Raw genomic sequence first — 24,936 nt, forward strand, 5'->3', positions numbered from 1 at the left:
AGACTACTAAGCCACTTCCTGGGAAATAATTATTTTTAAGTGGTTTTTTTGTTTGTTTTTGGTTTTTTGTTTTTTGGGGGTTTTTTTTGGGGGGGTGTCTTTCTCTTTTTTCCCCTCTTTTTTCCCCTCCTTTTTTTTCCCCTCCTTTTTTTTCCCCTCCTTTTTTTTCCCCTCCTTTTTTTCCCCTCCTTCTTTCCCCTCCTTCTTTTTTTCCTCTTTCCCTTTCCTTTCCTCTTTCCTTTCCTATTTTCTGTTCTTCCTCTTCTTTCCTCTTTCCTTTCCTTTCCTCTTTTCTTTCCTCTGGCTCACCCAGCTTGCTCAGACCTTTCTAGGTTTCCAGGTGCAGGGAAATCTCCCAGACTTGAGCTGAAAGATTCTTACACTTTTCACAGCATCCTTCCTGACAAGTGTTGTTCAGAGTCCATGGCATTTCCAAGAGGTTTAGCAGGGTTAAATTGGATATTGGGGAGAAATCCTTCCCTGTGAGAGTAATGAAGGCCTGGCCCTTGGTTTTGGTTCTTCAGTTAAGTGGAGCTGTGCTTCCTCTGCAGGAAAATGAGCTAATGAGGCCAAATTTCAACTCCCCCCCGAGATTGCTCCTTAGGCATCTTAGATGCTTCCTAGAGAGTCTATGGAAAAACCCAGATAAAGCCCACAAACCCAAAATAAACATCCCTCTTCCCCAGAGCAGCTTCTTCCCAGTGTTCTTGCTTCCTCTGAGATTTGTTCCAATGCCCTGGCATGTGGGAGCTGTCAACACCTCCTGTTCTTCCCAGCATCACCAGGTCCTGGAGGCAGAGCCTGTCTGGGAACCTCAGACAGGGTTGGGGGGAAGGTAAAATTCACTTCCCTGGAGCACCTGCTGGAAAATGAGCTAATGGAGCCCAGGTGAAATTACCCACGTGGCATGGAAGTGTCTGCTTCCTTTTTGCTGGAAAAATTTCCTTGCCTGCCCTAAGCCCAGATTGATCTGCTTTGTGTAATGGCTCTTTTCATCCCCAAATCTGATTCTTCCTTTACAGAAGGGTGTGGGTTGGAATGGACTGGGTGATCCAGTGCCACCTCCTGCCGTTCCAGGGACACCTTCCACTATCCCAGGCTGCTCCAAGCTCCATCCAACCTGGCCTTCGGCACTGCCAGGGATGCAGGGGCAGCCACAGCTTCTCTAAAAACTGTGCCAGCACCTCCTAGGGAGCAATTCCTAATTCCCAATATCCCATCCATCCCTGCCCTCTGGCAGTGGGAGCCATTCCCTGTGTCCTGTCCCTCCATCCCTTGTCCCCAGTCCCTCTGCAGCTCTCCTGGAGCCCCTTTAGGGACTCTGAGCTCTCCCTGGAGCCTTCTCCTCTCCAGGTGAGCACCCCCAGCCTGACTCCAGCCCTTGGAGCATCTCCCTGCTCTCTGGATTTGCTTCATGCAGTCCCTGTTTTTCTTGTGTTGGGTCCCATAAAGTCACTGTTTAGTGATGAAACAAAAAACCCCCAGTTTTCCTGATCCAATTCCCCTCCTGCTGACACACAGAATCTCTCCCTAACACATTTTATTTACTGCCTGTTGAGCTGAGGGGTGGGGGGCACAATTTTGGGGCTGCTTTCAGGTGTTTTGGGGCTGTTTCCAGTTGTTTGGGGGCTGTTTACAGGGGTTTTGGGGCTGTTTCCAGAGGTTTAGGGTCAGTTTCTGGAGGTTTTGGGGCTGTTTCCAGGGTTTCTGGCCTGTTTCCAGGGGTTTTGGGACTGCTTGAAAGAGTTTGAGGCTGTTTCTGGGGCTTTGGGGGGCTGTTTCGAGAAATTTGGGGGTTTCTGTGTTTTTTGGGGCTGTTTCCAGGGGTTTGGGGAGTGTTTAGGAGGGATTTGGGGCTGTTTCCAGGGATTTTTGGCTGTTTCCAAGGGTTTGGTGACAGCTTACAGTGCTATTGGGGCTTTTTTCAGGGGTTTGGGGGGGATTTCCAGGAGTTTTGGGGCTGTTTATGGAGATTTGGGGGCTGTTTTCAGGGTTTTTAGGCTGTTTCCAGAGGGGTTTGGGCTGTTTCTGGTGTTTCGGGGCTGTTTCCATAGTTTTTGGCACTGTTTTCTGGGGTTTTGATGCTATTTCCGTGGTTTTTTGGGCTCTTTTGGGGGGATTTGGGGCTGTTTCTAGGTATTTGAGAGCTGTTCTCAGGTTTTGGGTCCAGTTTCCATAGGTCTGGGGCTGCGTGCAGTGTTTTTAGGGCTGTTTCCGAGGTTTTTAGGGCTGTTCTTGAGGATTTTGGGGCAGTTTCTGGGGGTTTTGGGGCTGTTCGTGGGTATTTGGGGGGCTGTTTCCAGGGTTTTGGGGACTGTTTCTGGGGCTTTGGGGCTATTTACAGTGGTTTTAGGGCTGTTCCCGGGGGTTTGGGGGCTGTTTTCTGGCTTTTTGGGGCTGTTTCTGGGGTTTGGGGGCTTTTCCCAGGATTTTGGGGTATGTTCCCGGGGTTTTGGAGCTGTTTCCAGGGATTTGAAAGCTGTTCTCGGGTTTTGGGGCCAGTTTCCGTAGGTCTGGGTCTGTTTACAGTGTTTTTAGGGCTGTTCCCGGGGTATTTAGGGCTGTTCTCGAGGGTTTTGGGGCAGTTTCTGGGGGTTTGGGGGCTGTTTACAGTAGTTTTGGGGCCGTTCGTGGGTATTTAGGTGCTGTTTTCTGGGTTTTTGAGGGCTGTTTCCAGGGATTTGAGAGCTGTTCCCGGGTTTTGGGGGCAGTTTCCATAGGTCTGGGTCTGTTTACAGTGTTTTTAGGCCTGTTCCCGAGGTTTCCCTCCCCTGAGGGCGGCGCGGGGCGGGCCCGTTGCTATGGCCGCGCTGCCCCTTAGCAACGGGCCGTGCGCGCGCCGCGCGGGGCACGCCGGGAGCGCCGTGCGGGGCCGGGGGCGGGCGGGTCCCGCCGCGATCCCGGTTCGAGCCCCGGCCCGGCCGCGATGAACGAGGCGGTGTCGCGGCAAACGCGGGAGACCCTGGGGCAGGTGATCCGCAAGCCGCCGCTCACCGACGCGCTGTTGAGCAAGCCGCCCTTCCGCTACCTGCACGACCTGATCAGCGAGGTGGGTGAGTGGGGCTGAGGCACCCGCGGGCCTTCCCCGGCGTGTGGGGCGTGCCCGGAGCGCTGCGTAAATCACGGGGGTTTGTAGGTTTTGGGGTGGTAAATCACGGAGTTTGAGAGGTTTGGGGTGGGAAATCACGGGGTTTTGGGGGTTTTGGGATGGGAAATCACGGGGGTTTGGGGTGGGAAATCACGGGGTTTTGGGGATTTGGGGTGGGAAATCACGGGGTTTGGGGTGGTAAATCACAGGGTTTTGGGTGTTTGGGGTGGGAAATCACGGGGTTTTGGGGTGGGAAATCACGGGGTTTTGGGGGTTTGGGGTGGTAAATCACAGGGTTTGGGGTGTTTGGGGTGGGAAATCACGGGGTTTTGAGGGATTTGGGGTGGGAAATCACGGGGGTTTGGAGTGGGAAATCACGGGGTTTTGAGGGATTTGGGGTGGGAAATCACGGGGTTTGGGGGTTTGGAGTGGGAAGTCACAGGGTTTTGGGGATGTGGGGTGGGAAATCACGGGGTTTTGGGGTGAAAATCACAGGGTTTAGGGGATTTGGGGTGGGAAATCACGGGGTTTTGGGGTGAGTTTGTGGGGTTTGGGCACCTGAAGCGGTAGGAAAAGGGTTAGGTGGGGTTTTGGGAATTAGGAGTTGTTCCCTGTGAGGGTGGGCAGGCCCTAGCAAAGGGTGCCCAGAGAAGCTGTGGCTGCCCCTGCAAGTGTCCCAGGTTTGGAGCAGCCTGGGATAGTGAAATATCAGAGAATGCCGGAATCGTTGAGGTTGGAAAAGCCCCTTGGGATGTCTTAGATGTCTGAGAGCAGCCTGTGCCCGATGCCCACCGTGTCACTCACTGAGTGCCACATCCAGGCCTTCCCTGGGCACTGTCGGGCATGGGGACTGCACTTCATTGCCTGACCCCCCCCTTTCCATGAAGGACACTGTGGAAAATGCATGTATTTTATGATTGGCTTTTCGCAAACATTAAAATGAATATTATATGTGTTGTGTTAGAAAGTAATGCTGTATTAATTCTCTCAAGTAGCGTGTTACATATAGTTTTAGGTTATAAAAATTGTTAAAATAGAAACTATGCTGTGTAAGATACTTTTTTAAAAGAAAGGACTCGCACTGAGATAGCAGCCACAGACACCTGAATCTTTCAGAGAAAAAGAATTTATTGCCCCATTATCAGGAGAAATGAACAACTTCCCGCCTTGAAGGTGCTGTCAGGATTCAGAGGAAGAAGTTGACACTGACCAGACAGAATCCTGTGTTTGAATGGAATTTATCCATCATATATGAAGTGTATGAATATGCAACAGGCTGTTGCTTTTAAGGGTTAATCCTCTGTTATTGTGGGTCCTTTTTCAGGCTTAATTTGCCCAGAAAAAGGTACCCAGACTGTCCATAACTCTTTGTATTTGTTGTCTCATATTGTCCACATCCTAATTGTCCAAATTATTATTACTCTAATTGTATTACTATTTTTATAACCGTTTTATTACTATTAAACTTTAAAAATTTTAAAAACAAATGATTGGCGTTTTTCACAGACACATTTCTTGCTGCCCCACAAGGTTTATTAAGCTTGAAATATTCTTGACTTACCCCATTTCTTCTGTTTTTTAGGTGATCAGAGTGACAGGTTTTCTGAGAGGACTTTACACAGATTTCGAGCTGAAGTCAGATAATGTCAAGGTGGGCATGGGACTTCCTTATTTATTTAGCTTTCAGGGTTTTTTGCAACTTTCCACAAGGTTCTTCTGGTCTTCTCTGTGTTCAGCACCAAGGGGCTGTTGTTATTTTTGTGAAGAAGTTGCAAAACTTCATTCTGGTGGGTTATATTATACTTTCCATGGGATAAACACCTATAGATTTGTGTGCAACTTTTTGGTTTTAAAGAGTTTTTGCGATCTCTCAAGAGAATCCACAGCCCTAAACTTACTGCCCTCTATATTTGTATGTACAAACACATGTATATATATGGTATATAGACATATACATTAAATATCTGTGTTTAATATCCCAGGACTCACCTGTCTAGGATATGCATTCCACAGGAGCTTTATTGCAGTATAAAACTGGCTGATTACTGAAAGAGGAGGTTAATGCTATTACTGAAAACTCCTTTTCTTAAGTCCAAGGGTGACTTCACTCTCTGTTTGCTGCCTTCCCGTGATTTTTGGCTGAGCTGGTGCCGAGTTCCCCAACTCCAAGCTGATTTGGGAGCTTTGGTTGCTGATTCCTGGCAAACAAAGCAGTTTTTGTGTGTTGCCACTTAGGCAGCTGATCCCATGGTGTTTGTTTAACATAGCAACTGAAGTGTGAGCTCTGACTTCTCATCCCTCCAGCCAGTTCTTGCATGTTTTAGTCACTGATTAATGCATGTGTTTATTGCTGTGACTGCTCCTACTGCTGTCAGGATAACTACAATTAAGTAATTTATAACTGAATTGTTGGGTTTTTTGATAGTGTCCTTGTTGGCCCAAAGAGCAGATTTCCCAGCAGCTCCTGAGCAGGTCTTTGCTGCATCCACGTGCTGCTACCTCTCTGAGAATTTCTTTCACACATTTCTTTCACAGCCCATGAGTCCATGGGGTTTTCCAGAACTCAGGCAGAAGAGATCAAAGTCCTGGACTGTGGGGGAAAATGTCTCAAAACCTTGAGTTCCTCTTCCCAAAGCTGGTCAGGAGGACAACTCAGCTGATTCCTTGCTGTGATTTCTTTTGGAGTTGTAGAAGATCAGTAGAATAATTTTTACCTGAGTAATCAATAGGAGAGAGCTGTAAGGAGGACTGAAATCATGAAGATTCCTTAATTGTGAGGATTTCTGTGAAATTTCTCTTGGCTTCACTTTGTTAATTTTTGTCTTTTATTTTTTACTTCTGATTTTATGTAATCATTGGAAGACATCATCTTTATTGAAGGGCAGGTTATTTGTGAAGTATAATTGTGAAGCTAAAACAATCATTATAATAATTGCAGAGACAAAAGTTTCTCTTAATTGCTCTTTTACTAGGATAAGGATTCCAAAATCAACTTCCTTCAGAAGGCCATCGATGCTGTTGTGATGGTGACAGGAGAGCCACTGTCAGTGAAACCAGCACGAGTTGTGGCTGGGCACGAGCCTGAGAAAACCAATGAATTCCTGCAGGCAATTGGGAAGTGCTGCTTGAACAAGGTAGGACAGAATTACACAGATTTCATGCACACAGGGAACAGGGACAGGAGGAGAGGAACAGCCTCAGGCTGGGCCAGGGCAGGCTCGGGGTGGACAGCAGCAGGAATTTCTGCATGGAAAGGGTGCTCAGGGATTGAAGGGGCTGCTCAGGGAAGTTTGGAGTGCCCGTCCCTGGAGGTGTCCAAGGAACATTTGGATGTGGCACTCAGAGCTCTGGGCATCAGTTGCAGCTTGGACTCTCTGACCTTGGAGGTCTTGTCCAACCCAAATGGTTCTGTGCCTCAATTCCCCCTCTGCTGTCATTAATTGCACAGCAGAAACATTCTGTCACCCCTCAGTAACAGCAGGTTGAGAGTTCATGATCTTTAGTAGGTGTTTGAGCCAGCTTCCCACACAAATGCATTCTGAATATTAAGGATTTTATTATTGACTATTGTTCACTTTATTTGTTTGTCTTCTAATAACATTTATTAGATATGAAGCCTAAAATGAAGCTCCAGAACCTTCAAAATTTTGGGATACAGGTGCATTGCTTATACAGCCAGTTGCTCACCAGTTGCTCCCACCCCAATGCATTCTGAATCAAGGGTTTTATTGTTCACTGTTCTTCACTTTATTTGTTTGCCTTCTAATAACATTTATTAGATTTGAAGCCTAAAATGAAGCTCCAGAACCTTTAAAATTTTGGGATACAGGTGCTTTACTTATACAACCAGTTGCTCACCTTTGGCTTTATCTGCTTGGACTCTGTGACCTTGGAGGTCTTGTCCAACCCAAATGGTTCTGTGCCTCAATTCCCCCTCTGCTGTCATTAATTGCACAGCAGAAACATTCTGTCACCCCTCAGTAACAGCAGGTTGAGAGTTCATGATCTTTAGTAGGTGTTTGAGCCAGCTTCCCACACAAATGCATTCTGAATATTAAGGATTTTATTGTTCACTTTATTTGTTTGTCTTCTAATAGTATTTATTAGATTTGAAGCATAAAATGAAGCTCCAGCACATTTAAAATTTTGGGATACAGGTGCATTAATTATACAACCAGTTGCTCACCTTTGGCTTTATCTGCTTGGACTCTGTGACCTTGGAGGTCTTGTCCAACCCAAATGGTTCTGTGCCTCAATTCCCCCTCTGCTGTCATTAATTGCACAGCAGAAACATTCTGTCACCTCTCAGTAACAGCAGGGAGAGAGTTCATGATCTTTAGCAGGTGTTTAAACCAGCTTCCCACACAAATGCATTCTGAATATTAAGGATTTTATTATTCACTGTTGTTCAGTTTATTTGTTTGTCTTCTAATAACATTTATTAGATTTGAAGCCTAAAATGAAACTCCAGAACCTTTAAAATTTTGGGATACAGATGCATTACTTATACAACCAGTTGCTCACCTTTGTCTTTATCTGCTTTCAGTCACATCTCTTAGTTGTGGAATGAAAGTCATTTTTCCACTGTGCTTTTTTTGATTGTGGAAATACAATAATGGAGACATTTCATAACTGTTTAAAAACAGCTGCAGGAGCTGTTCTTACACAGAATCATTGCATTCTTTCACGGAATTATTATGTTTTTACACTGAATTGTTACATTCTTAAAATAATAATTAGTACATTAATTATTTAATGAAGCAATTTACTCATTTCAGTGGTGTTTTTCTGTTCCTTGCAGCTGTCCAGTGATGCTGCTGTGAAAAGGGTCTTGGCTGGGGAAAAAGCTGATGCTAAAGGGAAACCTCCATCCTCTAAACCTCGACATAAAGAAAGCAGAGAGCCCAAAGCAGAAGAACAAAAAAGCCATAAGGATAAAGAGGTAGCAGTTGCATTTTTTGGGGGTAGTGGGGTACCATGATTTATTTGTTTGGGTTTTTTTTATCATTTTTGTGTTTGTAGAGCCACTGTGTGATTGAGTTGCCATGTGTTGGAATTTAATTTTTAGTGTTTGCTTTCTTTTTAGAGCAGGAGAGACACTGAAATTAAAGACAGAAGCCCCAGCAGAGACAGAAAACCCAAAGGAGATTTGAAAGAAAGCAGAGAAAGAGAAAAGGAGAGGGATAAACAGAAAAACAATGAAGAGAGGCACAAAGAACCTGAAAGAGACACCTCAAAGGAAGCAGAAAAACAAGAGAGGGAAGGAAGCAAAAGCAGAGCGACCAAGCAAGGGAGAGAAACAGAAAAAGCCAAAGGAAAAGGAGACCCAGAGCGAGGAGAGGACCTCAGGCAAGATAAAGGACAGGAAAGAGAGAAAAGACAAGAAGGAGGAAGAGAAAAGGACAGGCTGAAAGGAAGAGACAAAGACAAGGCCAGGGACAAAGAAGGAGAGAAAGACAGAGAGAGAAGAAGAGATCGGGACAGAGAAAAAGATGGAGAGCACCTCAGGGAACATGGGAAGGAGAAAGGAGAGAAAAAGGTAATTGAAGTGTTATTTTGGGAAAGAACTTTCCCCACACTGTGGTTGGGACTGTGTTTGCTCCAGTCCATGTTTGTATTCCATCAGGAAGAGCCCTTGTTCCAAACCCCTGCCAAGGCAGGGACACCTTCCACTGTCCCAGGCTGCTCCAAGCCCCATCCAGCCTGGCCTTGGGCACTGCCAGGGATCCAGGGGCAGCCACAGCTGCTCTGGGCAGTGCCAGGGCCTGCCCACCCTGCCAGGGAACAATTCCTAATTCCCAATATCCCACCCATCCCTGCCCTCTGGCAATGGGAAGCCATTCCCCATGTCCTGTCCCTCCAGGCCCTTATCCAAGTCCCTCTCCATCTTTCTTGTTGGCTCCCTTCAGGTGCTGGAGGCTTTCTCAGAGTTGGGACTGAATGGTCTTTAAGGTCCCTTCCAACCCAAACCAGTTTAGGATTTCTGGATATTGTAAGGATTATAGGCCCTAAACTGCCCTGGGAGCCACCTCTTCATTGCCTTTCTTTTTGTTACTCTTCTATTTCCTCTTCCTCTAAACATTTCCCATTCTGCCTTTCTGTTCTCTTGGTAGAAATTCAGGACTGATGGGCACCAAAATGCTTCTCCTGAATCTAAACCAGTTCATTTCTTTCCAGCCCTCAGATTCTGAAGAATCCTTGAATAGAAAACCACAGAGGCCAACTAAAGACAGCAAGTGCCAGCCAGACACTGAGGTTAGTAAAGGAGGAGGTAGGAATAACCAAAATGTTGCATTTTGATCTGGGAATCTGCTCAAAAACAGAGTAGGGTTGAAAGGTGGGTAAATGGCAAGTTTTAGGGCTGGGAAATAAATTAAATAGAAGCTTCCCTGGGATTTTTGGTTGTTTATTTGTTAAAAAATTTCTCTGATCTTGGACAAAAAAAAAAGTCTACTCAATTTATTTTATTTTATTTTGCAGATTTTATTTCTGTGTATTCATATTTTGGACACTTTGTAGGATCACAGACTGGTCAGGGTTGGGAAGAACCTTAGAGCTCATCTCTTCCAGCCCCCTGCCATGACTTTTCTTTATTCTTCACAATCTTTCCCGGAAAGCTGATAGGGTTTTTGTATTTGTTTTTGAATTTTAACAGAAGTTACTGTTTTGGAAAGAAAAGGAGTCCAGTGTTGTTTCAGGGTCCATGGTTTGCAGCTGGAGGAGCAGCTCTGCACAGGAGCTGCTGCTTGTGTCACCACTGTGCCTCCATCTACTGCTTCCTGATGACCTGAGGCAATTTGGGGAATTGTGGAGCCACGTGGCCACATGTTTAAAGTGGGAGACTGCAGTAAATGAACCTAAAGCTGCACAGGCTGAGGAAAAACCAGGCAGGATCCCAACTCCAGCAGGACTCTCTGGGCCCACTGTCATTATTGTGTCTTCCCCATGAGATGACAAATTTATGGCTCTTCCTTGACTCCAGTCCAACCAAACTCTTTAAGTTATTGGCACTGGGAGGGAGAGCTTATAGAAGAGTTTTTTGGGTGTTTTTTTTTAAGCCTCCAGCAAATATTCATGGCCAAGTCAAACTTCCTGCAAATTGGGTCTCTAATGGAAATTCTGAGCCTCGTCCCAAGACCTCATCATGCTCTTGGGCACCACAATAATGCAGTGGGGCAGTAAAGTTTCATTTCCCCTCCTAAGTGCTTTTGGGAGGGATTCCAAGGCTTTGGAATTATTACCTGAGATCCAAAGGACATTCCTGCCTCTGCCTGCCTGTGTAACAGGGGAGGCTGCTCATTTCTGAGATGCTGAAAACACAAACCTGAGAGCAGAGCATGGCAAATGTCATCATTTTAAAGCTGGGGAAGGGAGAGGTGACAGGAAAACGTGCCCAGTGAATTTTGGGAGCTGAGAAAGCTGCACAAAGTGATTTAGAGGAAACTCCAGCAGGAAATCATTGGAAATTGCATCTCCTGGGCTGGGGTTGATCTTCTGGTCCTCCCAGGAGTTTCCCAGCCTTTATTTCCAGGGATTCACCCCAATTCAACCACTGTGGTTCCACTTGAGTCACGTGGCGGGGAAACAAATGGATTCAAAAGAAGGCAAACTACCTTCTGTGCACATGAAGGATTATGAATCTTATTTTGTGGTCTCTGCTGCAGAATTAACAAATCTTCAGCATCTCTCTTTAGCTTTTTATATGTATTTTTTCTATAGATAGTTACAGAATATATCTATTCATTATAATAGAAGTGAAACAGTTTGAGGTAGTACCCACAAGTCAGCCACTGTTTTTTCCCCCTCAGGATTAATCTCTTTACCTTTTTACTGCATTTACTTTAGAGAACAGATCCATTTAGATTTTATTTTTAAGTATTCTACATGTACAACAAAGCTATCACTTAAAGTTTAGTCCCTGACTTTGCTTAATGAGATTTTCTCTATTTATGCAAATCTCAGTTTTTCTTCCTGCTAATTATTGATGCCAGCTTTCAAATCTACTCAAGGCTGACTTTTATTTTTGTAATTTAAATGTAATTTTTCTGTTGCTAAAGAAACTCTTTGTGTTACCCAGTGTGCAGTAGTCATCACATGGGTATCCATAATTTTCTGGAGCTAGAAGAAAGCAAGGATAAGTAGGAATTAAGAGACATTTGGCTACCACATGGCAATCAGAAGCTGCCTCAAGGCTGGCTCTTGCATCCTGCAGTTTGGGATCAGGGTTGTGTCATGTTCTGTTCACTCTCAGTCCATCTCAGGGAAAAATCAGATTTTAAATGGCCTTTTGGACCTTATAAATAATGAAGATCATTATTGTTTAGACTTGACAGGAGGTGGGGGAGGTCACAGAGCATCTGGTGCTGGAAGTGGCTGCAGAACAGGTAAATCATTTTCCCCTGAGGGCAAACACCTTGGAAAAGTCTCTTCCATGTTTCCCATGGCAGCTGGAGCTCTTGGCTAAAGCTTTCTGTAATATCCTGTCATTTCTGGCCACTTGCAGAATGGGTTTGCATTTGCCCTGAAAACCCTATTGCTCTGGAAGTGGTCACTTCAAGCAGCCTCTAAGTCCTGCCTAATGAACTTCTGTTCCTCTTGAAACTTCGTTGGGTTATGTAATGAAACTGTGGAATTAAAAAAGGACAGCAGAGAGAATCACCTCATGGAAATCTGCAGGACGTGGCTAAAGCATTTCTGTTCTGGAGCTGGGAATGTCCCTCTCTCTTTGATCTCACTACACCAGAAATCCATCCTTTAAACTGCTTTAAAAACAGAGATTTTCCTCATCTCTTTGTGTTTGAACAGTTTAAATTTGCAGGATCTAATACCAATGGAACATCATCTTGTGAGATTTTAGGTGAGGGAAAGAGAATTGATTGATATTTCCCTAACAAATCTTATCAGCACAGCACTCAAACTGGCCTCAGCAAGTGGAGATCTTTCCTTGTATGTAGTTTATTTATATAAAATTATACCTGCACACTTTGTATTGTAGAGATGGAAAGATACCTCCTGGCACTGTGGATTTAATTAGAAGAAAAGTACTGTGGAGGGTTGGTGGAATGAAATTGCTGTTCACAGACTTAATTCTTATTTATTATTAGAGAACCATCAGTAGAGCTGATGAATTAGAGGGGGGAATCACAGTGGCTTATTTTGTAATGAGCTCTGAAACACCAGCAAACATTTTCTTCTGTCTTGAAGTGAAATTCAGCCTCTTTAAAGGTTAATAATGAGGACAAAGCAGCAGCCTGGATGGTTTGCAGAAGGCTCTGGATCCTCTCCACGTGGAAACATAATTACTCAGGACTGGGAAGCGTGCATGCATCCATCAAGGATTCTGCTGTAATGTGTTTTTCCAGCATGGTGTGAGATGAAGTGCAAGATTTCCCTTTAATGGCTCTGGTGGCTGCTTTTCAAAGTCTTGAAGGGGAATAACCTCTTTTATCTCCCTTTGGAAAGCCCCCCCAATCATAAATATTGTGGGCTTTCTGTTTTGGTGTGCTGCCATAGTGAGTAAACGTCAGCTTTCACCCTGCACCTGCTGCCAGGCTGCACATGTGGCTCCACAAAAATTCTGTTTGTAGCCACATAAATAAATGACCAAATCCCCTCTTGCAGCACCTATTGGCAGCCCCCTCCCCACCTGTGCTAATAATGACCTCACCCAGAGAGCTGCTGGGGCTGCACTGTGCCAGATGTGCTCCTGATGGGATCAGAGCTTTCTTTTCCCTCCTTCCATAGTGTTGGCCTTGTGGAGGTTATTATGGAGAATTAAAATTAAGATGAACCACTTCAAGATTGGAATTCTGTCTGGTTTTCCTTAGAACATGCCAGAATTTGTAAAGAGGAATAACATTTCTGGTGGAAGGATTCCCTGCACAGGCCAGGGGGTGGAAGGGGATGAGTTTTAAGGTCCCTTCTACTCAAACTATTCTTTGATGGCAAAAAAATGGCAGAAATTGTGATTTTCAGGTTATCAGTGGAGGTTTTTCCCAACCTTAATTATGATCTGCAGGTCTGAGAAAAAATCTTGGATGAAAGCTGAAAAAAAAGCATATAAGGAAGGAGATCCTGGGAGGTGTTAAATATATTTCAGGATTTGGGATATCAGGCAGGATTTTTATGCAGGGAAGTTTCCATTTAAGTAATGGACTGGGCAAACCAGGTAGCACAATTTTTTAAATCCTTGCTTCTCTTTTGGAATGAAGTCTAAAAGATTTTGCAGCAGGTTGAAGAGGAGCTGTGTATCTGATGCAGCTGAAACACAGAGGTGATTGTAGGAATCGTCCTCCTTTTTATAACCTTTTTATTCTACAAGGTTGGATACTCTTAGGTCCCATTTGGAAATTGTTTTTCCATCAGATAAGTTCATGTGAAAGAAAACAGCTGGCATTTTTCCAGGAAAAAATATCCACAGGCTTTGAGGGAAATAAACTCAACATAAAAGTGTGGATCAATTCTTGGGTCAATATTTGCTCTGTATAATACTTAGAAAAGCAACACAAGGAAGTAAATTTCAGATATAATGATATAATATTTAGATCTACTGTTATATAAATTTCTGGCCTTTTATTGTTTTGTTTTGTTTTTTTCCAGACTGAAACTCCTGCAAGGATATCAAAGGAGCCTTCAGTAAAAGCATCAAGGCATCCCTCCAAGCCTGCAGGAGAAGGTAACCACAGGGAGGATATTGTTATTTCTATCAGATATGCTGCAGGGTTATTGAGTAGGAAGGGCAGAAATACTGAAATATCCCTGTTTATTATTGCCAGGGTTTGGTTTGTACTCCCAGCCTGCATTTGTGAATCCAGGAGGCAATTCTCCTGCCTGGATTTGGGATATAGGAATGGAGATTCAGTTCAGTTTGCTCTCATTTCCAGCGCACAGTTGCAGACAGAAATTCAGCCTGCTTTTGGTAATTTCTGTGTAATTACTCTCTAAACGAGCTCTTGGACTTGTCTGCAACTATTCCTGACATGTAACATTTGTTAAATGTTTACAGCAGAGCAAAGGGAAGGTTGCAATGGTTTTAATTTGGTTTCATAGACAGTTGGTCCAGGCTTTCCAAATAAATTATTTCTCTGTGGAGGTGCTTCCTTGCAATTATGATGCTGTGCTTTGTGTTTATTTCATTAAGTTATTGTTAAATGGTTCATTCTGTTATCCCCTCACATTTTCCCCAAGTTGTTTTTTCCCTAAATTGTACCTTCCCTTAAAGCTGTCCCTCAAGCTTTTCCCCTCCCTTTGTTTTAGTCCATTCCCTGCCTGTCAAGGTGAGCCTGCCTCTCCTTCCCTGCCTGTCAGGGTGATCCTGCCCCTCTTTCCCTCCCTGCCCCTCTTTCCCTGCCTGTCAAGGTGATCCTGCCCTTTTTCCTGAATGTTCCCTGCCACTCAACCCCTGATTTTAACACCCACTTGCAAATCCCCTAATCCACGATGCCCCATTGGCTCCATTTCCCTCTCCTGCCCCTATTCTGATTGGTCCCACCGTGTTGATGCAATCCCCTTGCTCCACACTTGAAATCCCCCTATTGGTTGTTTTCTGTATCCTCCCCCTGGTTTGTGGCTGTATTTAAACTCTTGCACTGAGGTGTTTGGGGCTTTCCTGCCTTATCCCCTTCAGTTGGAGTCAACTTTCTCTGTGGAGCCTCAAGACAAAAGAGCTTCCTCCTTCCTTCTTGACACGCTCCAGTCCCCAGCTGTTCCCCACCCCTGTTGTGGCTACCAGTGTTCAGAGCCTGGGTTCTGATGGGCTTGAGCATTGTGTCACCAATTTTTGTAGTTCAGCCTTTAAATGTTGTGTTTACACACTGACTGGAAGTGGATTATCTTCAGAATGTTCCAAATACTGCACATCAGGAGGAAAGGAATCTTAGCTTAGCACTGCCATCCCTTTGTGTAGGAAGGCAAGAGGAAGAGCCTGGAGAAACTGCTGGATAAGGAATAAAAGTGGCTTGTACCCAGAGCTCAGACAGCAGCAGTGGAATTGCAATTTCTGTTTGTATTTCAGTGCCTTTCCCCCTCCTCTTATTTCAGTGATTGTGCCCCTGGTATTTTAATCCTAAAGAAGAAGAATAAAAGAATAAACCACTTTAATGTCTCTGTTCAGAAAATTCAGTGACACCTATGAATTGATGCCTGTTAATAACAGCCACTTCTGGTTAAAAATTGGTGCATGAAAATCTTCATCTCATTATTAATAATTTATATAAAGAGATCATGTGTTGCTGGATGTCTTCCCATGTTCCCACTTATTTTTTGGATTTCTGTTTTAGATTTCCATGTGTCTGAGGCAAAATACTGGAGTTATATCAGTCCTGCTTTCAGGATAATGAATAGCCTTGTTTGGGCACCTTAAATATATTGGAAACCCCCCTGTATGTGTGTTAATTTAGGAGCCTCATTCAAGTTGGTGCTAGAAAATTGAAATTTTTATGTCACATCTCCTGTGCTGTGAAGTCTGAGTAATTTGGCAGCTGAAAAACCCCTGTCTGGATTCCATTAAAACTGCAGCCTTATTTTACTACTTAGTGATCCTTAGCTGATCCTATAACTTCTTTTATTTCCCAAAATTTCAATATTCATTTTATATGGCACTAAACTGTAAGGACCAGACACACTGTATTTATGGGATTGTCCCTTAAACACCAGAATCCAGTTTTCCTGATAAGTTTAATACAAGGAATGACTTTAGGGTGAGTATTTTAAAACACTCCTCTTTCCCTGATGCAGCATTCAAATTGTAGTTTATCAGAGCCAGGAATATTTTGGGGCATTACCCCTCTTTCTTTTCTGACACAGTGAGCTTGCCAGAGGTGAATAATCCAGAGGGTTGGAAAACTTTCTGGAGCTGTGCTGATGCACATTGCACACTGGTGATGATGATCAGAGCTTTCTATTTTATCTTCTATTAATTGGAAATAAATGAATGTACACCAGGAGGAGATGCCTCTTCTCTGTGAGCAGATAAATTGTAGAGGTTTATACTGAATAGTTCAGCTTTCAGGAATTCAGTCAGCACTCATTTAAAAAAGTCTTTGTGCACCTTGAATGTGATTTATTGACACTGAAGAGGGTTTATTAAACTAGGGTAGCCCTTAAAGAAGTCCTAGCAGGTATTTAGCATGGCTTTTTATTTTGAATTTTTATTAGCTCTTGGGTTTCATTTGACTATAAACTGGTTTGTTACAGGAGCTGTGGACATGAGGAGTGTGGCAGATGGGATTTCAGAGGATGGTGCTGCTGAGCTGCAGGAGAAAATTGAACCAGACCTTGCAGAAAAACAGAAGGGTAGGGAAAGTTAAAGGGTGGCTGCCATAGAAAGCCCAGCTGGAGTGTTTGGGTCAAATCCATGCAGCTAAATTATGTAAGGAGAGAGATTTACAGTTAATCCAAGTGCTGCTGTGTGTTTTAATCACATCTGATTCATGAAAAATGTCCATCCCCTGATAAAGCAATTACTTTTATTTTCCTTTTCCTATTCTTCTGTTTTCCAAGAGGCAAATGCTGCACCTGAATCCTTTGGTGACTTGTTCTCTGTAAGAAGGGAATCTTTGCACGTTACCTTTTTGTGAAACTATTTGGGAGTCTCAGCATTTGCGTTTTACAGGATTCCAGAGAAAAACTCCATCCCTGCATTCTTTCTTACTCCTCCATTTCCCCCCCAAGCTGGATATTGCTCCCAAAACATGGATGTGCATCCAGCCACAACACACACAGAGCCATGGAAGCAAAGTGCAGGAGGAGGAGCTGAAATTGCAGCAAAAAGCTGCATTTTTGTTCTCTCCAGGTGCAGATGATTGAGCTGGTTGGGAGGATGGATCCCATGGATGTGGGAGGTGTTCCCAGCCCACCTTTGGCCTCCTGGGCCTTGTGGCTGTGGCAGCCTAATGAAATATGGATGGATGGCCAAAACATTTGTGTGACCTTCCCCAGCTGGGAGAACTTCCATGCAAATTCTCTTTCATCTCTTGGAGCTGTCTTGTCCTTTGGAATGCATCTGGGGTGGAAAAGAAATTTATGGTATAATTGGGATGGATGTAAGAGGAGTATCCCCAGGTTCATTATGGGTTTGGATTGGATCCCCTGGTGGTTTAAGAACCAAATATTCAGGATCAGAAGAATAATGGAGGTTGGAAAAGATCTCCAAAATCATCAAGTCCAACCTTTACCATTGAGCTCAACCTTTATTTTATTGACTGATCTTGTTTTTCAGTTTTATTCACCAAGGCACTGTAAACCCCTCATTTTTTAGGTTCAGGACCTTTAAGATCCAAATCCAAGCCACTCCATGAGCCCAGGATTATAAAACATTGTTTATTAGCTGAAGTAAACTGATTTTCCTGGATCTTTTAGAGCGTTATTTCTGTCTGTTTCACTTATATTTTGTTGCAGAGCAACGAGGCTCTGTATCCCAATTTTCCTGGCCCTGGGAGTAGTTCTCAGGTTCTGGATGTAATTCCTGTTGTGTGCTTCATGCCTAACTTGATCAGATTGCAGAATAAGTAGAACTTTTCTAAGAAATCAGTCTGTTTGTTATTTACAGACTAATTTGCCAGAGACTCAATAACATTCCAGTGACAAAAGAGTAGCATCAAACATAGATGAAAACTTTTAACAGGAGAAAATTGAAGTCAAGCTTTTTAAGAAGTCAAGCCCTTCTCTAATGCTTTTTGCCCTTTTGTCATGTATTATAGAAATTTTAAAGATAATTGGGCTGAGTTTAGATGCTTTACTCAAGGAGTAGCCACCACCTCAACCAAGAATCCCAGTAGGGAAAGGTAAGAGGTTAAGGGAAACAAAAGCATTGAGTGAGATGATGTCATTTTCACATAGGGGGGAATTACACAATATTAAGATGCTTATAAAAATGAAGAATTCTAAGTGTTTTTTTTTCAGTGCAATCCTAAGATTCCAAATACTTTCATAAAAAACTGAGGTTTTCCTGGCCCAGCTAAGCCCCACTTTTATGGTGTTTTGTTTAATAGAAAGAGAAATGGAGAACACAGCTCCTGAGAAGCCTGAAAATGGTGAAGCACCTCCTGATGTCCCACCTCGGCCTGCCCAAAGGTGTGTTTCCATCCTTTCTTCCCTTCTCAACCAATAAACTGCTCCATGGAGTAAAAGTTTTAGTAAAATTTTGGAGTAAAATTTTTAGCAAAATTTTTGAGGAGAACATTGCATTTCCTCTGTGCGTTCCATAAGGACGGTGTTACGGATCAGGTGAACTTGCTTCTCAGTTGGAATGTTTGAGGGTTTGTTTTTTTCTGCTCAGCAAAGGCTTGTGTTGCTGTGTTACTGTATTTGCAGGCACCTCCATGGCAGGGAGGAATGATGAATCTGAGTCTATGTTCTCAGAAAGCTAATTTATTACTCTATAATACTATATTATAATAAAGAATACTATACTAAACTATACTATACTAAAGACTACAGAAAGGATACTTACTGAATGCTAAAAGATAATGAAAGCTTGTGACTCTTTCCAGAGTCTTGACTCTTCCAGAGTCTCTGCTAAAAAGACAATAATGAAAACTTGTGACTCTTTCCAGAGTCTCTTTTACAGAGTCTCAACCTGGGGATTGTGTGGGGATTATCTCGGGGGGTGATTCGGGCTGTGTAGGGGAAGAGTCAGGAAGTAGTTTAGTTAAAAATGCCAGCTTTGGGAGTTGGAGATGAGGGTTTGAGTCCTTTCTTCCTGAGATGGGATGGTGGGATAACTCTAAGAAGGGGTTTAGTCTTCAATCTTTGGCTTACAAGACCAATGTTTTTATAAACTATTAGAGTTAGTTAGAGTTTGAGTACTTTATTTTCTAGGGCGGCCGCAAGGGGGAATAAAACTAGGATAATTTTGAGTAAGTGAATGAGGCTAGTTGGCCAATGATGATGAATGGGTGTTCTACTGGTTGGCTGCCTACTCAGGTTAGAATGAGCCAAAACAACTCACAGCAGAACCCAATGGAACAATCACCTGTGGGTAAACAATCTCCAAACACATTCCACATGAGCACAGCACAGGAGAAGCAAATGAGAGAAGAATTGTTTTCCTTTTCTCTGAGGCTTCTCAGCTTCCCAGGAGAAGAATCCTGAGCGAAGGGATTTTTTCAGAGACTGTGAATGCCACACTGTGTCCCTTGTGAAGGTGATTTTTCCCATTCCTGCTGTTCTTGCAGACGGATTCCCCGTCCTGGCAGCGCGAGGCCGGCACCCCCACGAGTGAAACATCAGGAGAGCACCGAGCTCTTAACCCCAGAAAGGTGAGGGATGAGGGACCTGCAGAGTGGGGGTGTTCCTTGGAGCACACCCTTCCCAGCTCCTCTGGCATCACCAGTTTGGGATGGTCACCTCATGGTGGAGTTTCCATCCCTGGAGTGTCCAAGAAAGGACTGGATGTGGCACTCAGTGCTCTGGGTGGGGATTGCTCACAGGTTGGACTTGAAGCGCTTTTTCAGCCTCAGTGATTCTGTGATGTTTGATGCATTTTAGCTCAGTTCAGTTTATTCTGATAGAGCTCAGTACTTCCATTCATTCCCCTGTTCCTGTGTCCCTGACAGGAGTGGCAGTGCTAAAACAGCCCCAAGTGTGCTCAGGGAGCAGCAGGTTTCTGATGAGGAGGATGAGCAGTTCGTGGTGGAGACAGCAGAGTCCCTGCCAGAGATGCCAAAGGTCTGTTCCTGTTGCAGCTGACTGAACCTTTTTCCATATTTTGTTTGGAATGTCCAGCCTGGAGAGGAGAAGGGTCCAGGGAGAGCTCAGAGCCTCTTGCAGGGCCTAAAGGGGCTCCAGGAGAGCTGGAGAGGGACTGGGGACAAGGCATGGAGGGACAGGACACAGGGAATGGCTCCCACTGCCAGAGGGCAGGGATGGATGGGATATTGGGAATGATGAATTGTTCCCTGGCAGGGTGAGGAGGGGCTGGGATGGAATTCCCAGAGCAGCTGTGGCTGCCCCTGGATCCCTGGCAGTGCCCAAGGCCAGGCTGGACACTGGGGCTTGGAGCAGCCTGGGATAATGGGAGGTGTCCCTGCCCATGGCAGGGGTGGAATGGGACGAGCTTTAAGGTCTCTTCCCACCCAAACCATTCCATGATTCCCTGACTTGTTGAAATATCCTCCAGCTGAATATTTTTGAATAGTTCCATATTACAGCAATGCCAAACTTTTTGCAACTAAAGCTGTCTTCCTGCATGTGTAGGAGCCAGAAGTGGAGCTGGTTGAGGATCAAAAGCATGGTAGGTTTGCTTTTATGTATATTTGTACAGATCTAGAATCAACCCCTGGGTTTAAAGCAAATGCTGAACACTTAAAGTGCTGAACAGAGCACTAAAATCCCTCCTGAGGGAAGGAGTTTGCAACGTTTGCAGGAAAACCAACTTATTTACCCAGGCTTGTTTTCCTGTGCAGCTGGATTTACAACTGTGTTAAGGACACGTTTTCTATGCATCCTCAATGTCAGCAGGATTTAAAATTCTGCATAAAGCTCATAAATTTACATTTCTTCAAGTATCAGGTACAGCTTGTCAGCTCTGAGATACGAGGTTGGATTTAAAGACAAATTCTAGAAAAGATTGGGAGAAAAAAGGTCAGATAGCAAATACCTTGTGTGTCGGTGTTTAAAATACAAAATAAAATGCTGTTTATGTTGCTCTAAAAATTGTCTGCATTAAAAAAACCAAGCCAATTGGGTTTTATTGTTTGAATGTTTGAAACTGTTAAGTGTCCATCAATGCTTAGAAAAATCCTGGTTTTTCAACAGGTGGGCTGGTGAAAAGAATCCTAGAAACAAAGAAGGATTATGAGGCATCACAGAAATCATCACAGACCACAGACAGGGTGAGGTGGCAATGGCTTTCAAAGAACTGAGAGATGAGGTGTTGCAATTGTGACCTTTTCCTTTGCTTTAAATGTGTTTTGTTCCATCTGTGATCGATCTTTTCTCTGTCATGTCTTGTCTTGCTTATGTCATTTTTTTCCACAGTTGATCAAGCTTTTCTCTGTCATATCTTGTCTTGCTTATGTCATTTTTTTCCACAGTTGAGAAGGGGAAGGTGGGTTTTGTTTTTGCTGAGTTTTGTAGGGTTTTTTTGTTGTTTTGATCACTTAGAAAGTGTGTGGGAAGGATCTAGCAGTGATCGCAAACCAGAAGCAAAAGCTGGATCCCCATATTTGAGTGTCTTGCTGTTGAAACAGAGAGCTCTGGCTTTGTGTGCCTTGCAGAGCTCCTGGTATGAGAAGCAGCAAAGACAGAACACTGAGATGGATTCTCTGATCCCATGGAAAGTTCCTAAATCCATTTTGGTGTGCTGGGGAGAGGCACTGAGGCACTGCTGTGATAAAAGTCTCGTGAAATTAGACAAGTGGGTGATGTTTTGGGAAGGTGAATGCATTCCATGAGCTCTTACATCTTCCAATCACATTTATTTTAATCTTAATTCAGTATCTTAGGGTTTTCATACGTGTATGCTTTTCAGGAAAGGTCTATGGTGTTGGAGACAGCTGTTCACAGAGCTCTGGGAAATCAGTGGTAACTCCTGAAGACTCTTGAAGCAGACTCGTGTCTGCCTCTTCTGGCTTTCCTTTCTTTTCCAGCACCTTGATGAATTTGGGATGGCAGATCTGACTCTTGGGGGAGTATCCTCCTTTCTGGAGTTTGGGATTGGCTGAGATCCAGGCCTGGAAGAAAACTCCTTTCATGTATTGTAAGGGCTGTGGTTGATGAGCCAAGGTAGGGTTAGGTGAGATATTGGGAATTAGGAATTGTTCCCTTTCAGGGTGGACAGGCCCTGGATCCCTGGAAGTGTCCAAGGCCAGGTTGGACAGGGCTTGGAGCCACCTTGGACAGTGGAAGGTGTCCCTGCCCATGGCAGGGGGGTGGCACTGGATGGACTTTAAGGTCCCTTCCAGCCCAAATTCCTCTGGGATAATTCTAGAACTGAAGAAACTGAATCCTTCTAAAAAGAGGAAAACACCTTTAGGTTGCTGCCCACAGTCTGTGAGGAGTGGTTTTAGCTTTACCCAACCTGCTGAATTGCATCCATTTGTTAGAAATGTGCTTCTTGTGGTGGCTGAGATCTCTGAAACACCTCTGGCTGCTTGGCATGAGATAATCCTGTGGGAAGATTTGCCTGCCTGGTGAAATCCTGCCTTCAGAGAATTGTTTGGAGACAAAGAAGGGTTCCAGGCTGATTCTGGAGTTTCTGCAGCGGCTCCAAAGCTCATTCCTGAGCTGGCACTTTGCCCAAGCCATGCAGCTGTCCCTGTTCCCAGGTTTGTAACTAGATGGTGCTGTTGGATCATCAGTTCCCAGCTCAGTTTGGGAAGAGTTTTAGGAATTCATTAGTGCTGTCTCTCAGCGCTCCCTCACCCGAGGCTGCCCTCTTTGGTGGTGTGTCCTGTCCAGCACTGGGCCTGGAACAGGATAATGGGGAAGGATTTACACAGTCACATGGATTTCAAGCTCAGGAAGCTTCCTCTGGTGTCTGTGCTGCATTTTCTGGTTGGGTTTTTTCCCTGACTGAGAGTAACAAACAAAAACAGTCCCTTTTTAACCCCTTAAATATTTTTAAATGGCCGATTGTGACCCACCACAATCACCATTGAGTCCCATTGCTGGTTTTCAGCCCCTGAAACATTCATTCAGCACTTGTTTGGCTTTTGTTGCACTTTTGAAGCCCTGCTCTGCGTTAGCAGTGCCGAGAATAGAGAACTAATTCTGGAAAAAAACCTGCTGACTCCCTAGTCCATCACATGGAGACCTGCCCCAGCTCCTGGAATGCCATGGGATCTCCTGGCCAAGCAGCTGCTTGCTGCTGCAGGAGGTTCCTCTGTGCTCCTGCTCTGCAGAGCGTGGGGTGGAAGTGGTTGGGATCCAGTCAGGAGCGTGGTTCTCCTGGAATTGGGATCCAGAGAGGAGTGTGGTTCTTCTGAAATTATGATCCAGTCAGGAATGTTGTTTTCCTGAAATTGTGATCCAGAGGGAAGTGTGGTTTTCCTGAAATTATGATCCAGACAGGATTGTGGTTCTGAAATTGTGATCTAGACAGGAGTGTGATTCTCCTGAAATTGTGATCCAGAGGAAAATGTGATTTTTCCTGAAATTGTGATCCAGACAGGATTCTAGTTCTAAAAATTGTGATCCAGAGAGAAGTGTGATTTTTCTGAAGTCTTGATCCAGAAAAGTGTCATTTTCATGAAATTGTGATCCAGGGAAGAGTCTAGTTCTGAAATTGTGATCCAGACAGGAGTGTGGTTCTTCTGAAATTGTGATCCAGAGAGGAGTCTAGTTCTGAAATTGTGATCCAGAGATGAATCTAGTTTTGAAATTGTGATCCACAAAGAAGTGTGGTTTTCCTAAAATTGTGATCCAGACAAGAGTCTAGTTCTGAAATTGTGATCCAGAGGGAAGTGTGATTTTCCTGAAATCCTGATCCAGAAAGGAGTGTCATTTTCCTGCAATTATTATCCAGAGAAGAGTCTAGTTCTGAAATTGTGATCCAGACAGGAGTGTCATTTTCCTGAAATTATGATCCAGGCAGGAGTGTGGTTTTCTTGAAATTGTGATCCAGAGAGAAGTGTGATTTTCCTGAAATTATGATCCAGACAGGACTGTGGTTCTGAAATTGTGATCTAGACAGGAGTGTGGTTCTCCTGGAATTGTGATCCAGAGGAAAGTGTGGTTTTCCTAAAATTGTGATCCAGAGAGGAGTCTAGTTCTGAAATTGTGATCCAGAGAGAAGTGTGATTTTTCTGAAATCCTGATCCAGAAAAGTGTCATTTTCCTGAAATTGTGATCCAGAGAAGAGTCTAGTTCTGGAATTGTCATCCAGAGAAGGATGGGGTTCTCCTGAAATTGTGATCCACAGATAAGTGTGGTTTTTCTGAAATTGTGATCCAGACAGGAGTGTGGTTCTCCTGAAATTGTAATCCCAGAAATGAATCTAGTTCTGAAATTGTGATCCAGAGAGGGGTGGGGTTCTTCTGATAGTGTGATCCAGAGGGAAGTGTGATTTTCCTGAACTTGTGATCCAGGCAGGAGTGTGGTTTTCCTGAAATTGTGATCCAGAGTGGGGTGTAGTTTTCCTGACAGCAGAGTTGAATGGAAAAGATGATTAAAAATGCTTGGAGTGTGTGACAGGCGCTTGACAGTTCAGAAAACAAGAGCTGGAGACGCGGCTGAATCCTGGGAAGTTATTTTTAGAGAATGGAGTTGCTGTGACAGTAAAAGTAAAAAAACCCCCCACATTTCCAATGTGGTCTTGCCTCTGGGAATGCTTCTCTGTCTATTTAATTTGTTTTCCATCAAACTCTCCAGAAGTATCTTCTGCATCAGGATTCAACTATATTCCAAACTGTGCTGTGCATCACAGAGTAAAATAATGGTACTGCTATATTTTTGGAGTAAGGTATCCAAAAATCCAGGGAATACTTGAAAGAAAACTTGCTTTGGGAAATTCCATCTTCCCTCTATCTGTCACTATAATGTTCATCTTCCCTCATTTTAATAAACTATTCAATACATCCAAAAGAAATGAAATATTTTTCCCACTTCTATTCATTAGTCTTTAAAGCCTTGATCTTCTGCCAGTTGGGAAAATGAAGAGGGGAAAAAATAGCAGGCTGAGTGCTGGAACTTTTGGTTAATACATTATTAACTGCAGTATTCAGCAAAAAAATGATCAATGGATCCACCTGATTTATTGGGGATTAATCAACCAGAAATGAGGTGAAGTTGGTGGATTAATGCTTAATCCAAATGTAATGCTGGTGCCCTCTCAGGGATGTTTCACACCTTCCAGCTGCTGATGCCTGGGGAACATTTATTTATGTTAAAAACATTCCTCCAGAACC

At 43.9% G+C, this 24,936-nt stretch overlaps 1 protein-coding gene across 1 annotated transcript in view; it reads left to right on the plus strand.

The window, feature by feature from the left end:
- The first annotated feature begins 2,917 nt into the window (after positions 1-2,917).
- Positions 2,918-24,936, plus strand: part of TRAF3IP1 (TRAF3 interacting protein 1) — a 31,111-nt gene continuing 9,092 nt past the window's right edge. Inside the window, exons 1-13 of the mRNA XM_054277829.1 lie at positions 2,918-3,049; positions 4,671-4,739; positions 6,061-6,222; positions 7,890-8,030; positions 8,175-8,627; positions 9,266-9,343; positions 13,688-13,763; positions 16,283-16,381; positions 18,079-18,160; positions 19,264-19,347; positions 19,645-19,756; positions 20,285-20,321; positions 20,846-20,922. Coding sequence (XP_054133804.1) covers positions 2,927-3,049; positions 4,671-4,739; positions 6,061-6,222; positions 7,890-8,030; positions 8,175-8,627; positions 9,266-9,343; positions 13,688-13,763; positions 16,283-16,381; positions 18,079-18,160; positions 19,264-19,347; positions 19,645-19,756; positions 20,285-20,321; positions 20,846-20,922 — 1,593 coding nt within the window. The 5' untranslated portion in view covers positions 2,918-2,926. The remainder of the gene's footprint in view (positions 3,050-4,670; positions 4,740-6,060; positions 6,223-7,889; positions 8,031-8,174; positions 8,628-9,265; positions 9,344-13,687; positions 13,764-16,282; positions 16,382-18,078; positions 18,161-19,263; positions 19,348-19,644; positions 19,757-20,284; positions 20,322-20,845; positions 20,923-24,936) is intronic.

Source organism: Melozone crissalis, unplaced genomic scaffold (assembly GCF_028551555.1).
Source record: "Melozone crissalis strain CALT ecotype California unplaced genomic scaffold, PUWL_Pcris_2 ptg000023l_1, whole genome shotgun sequence".
NCBI lineage: Eukaryota > Metazoa > Chordata > Aves > Passeriformes > Passerellidae > Melozone > Melozone crissalis.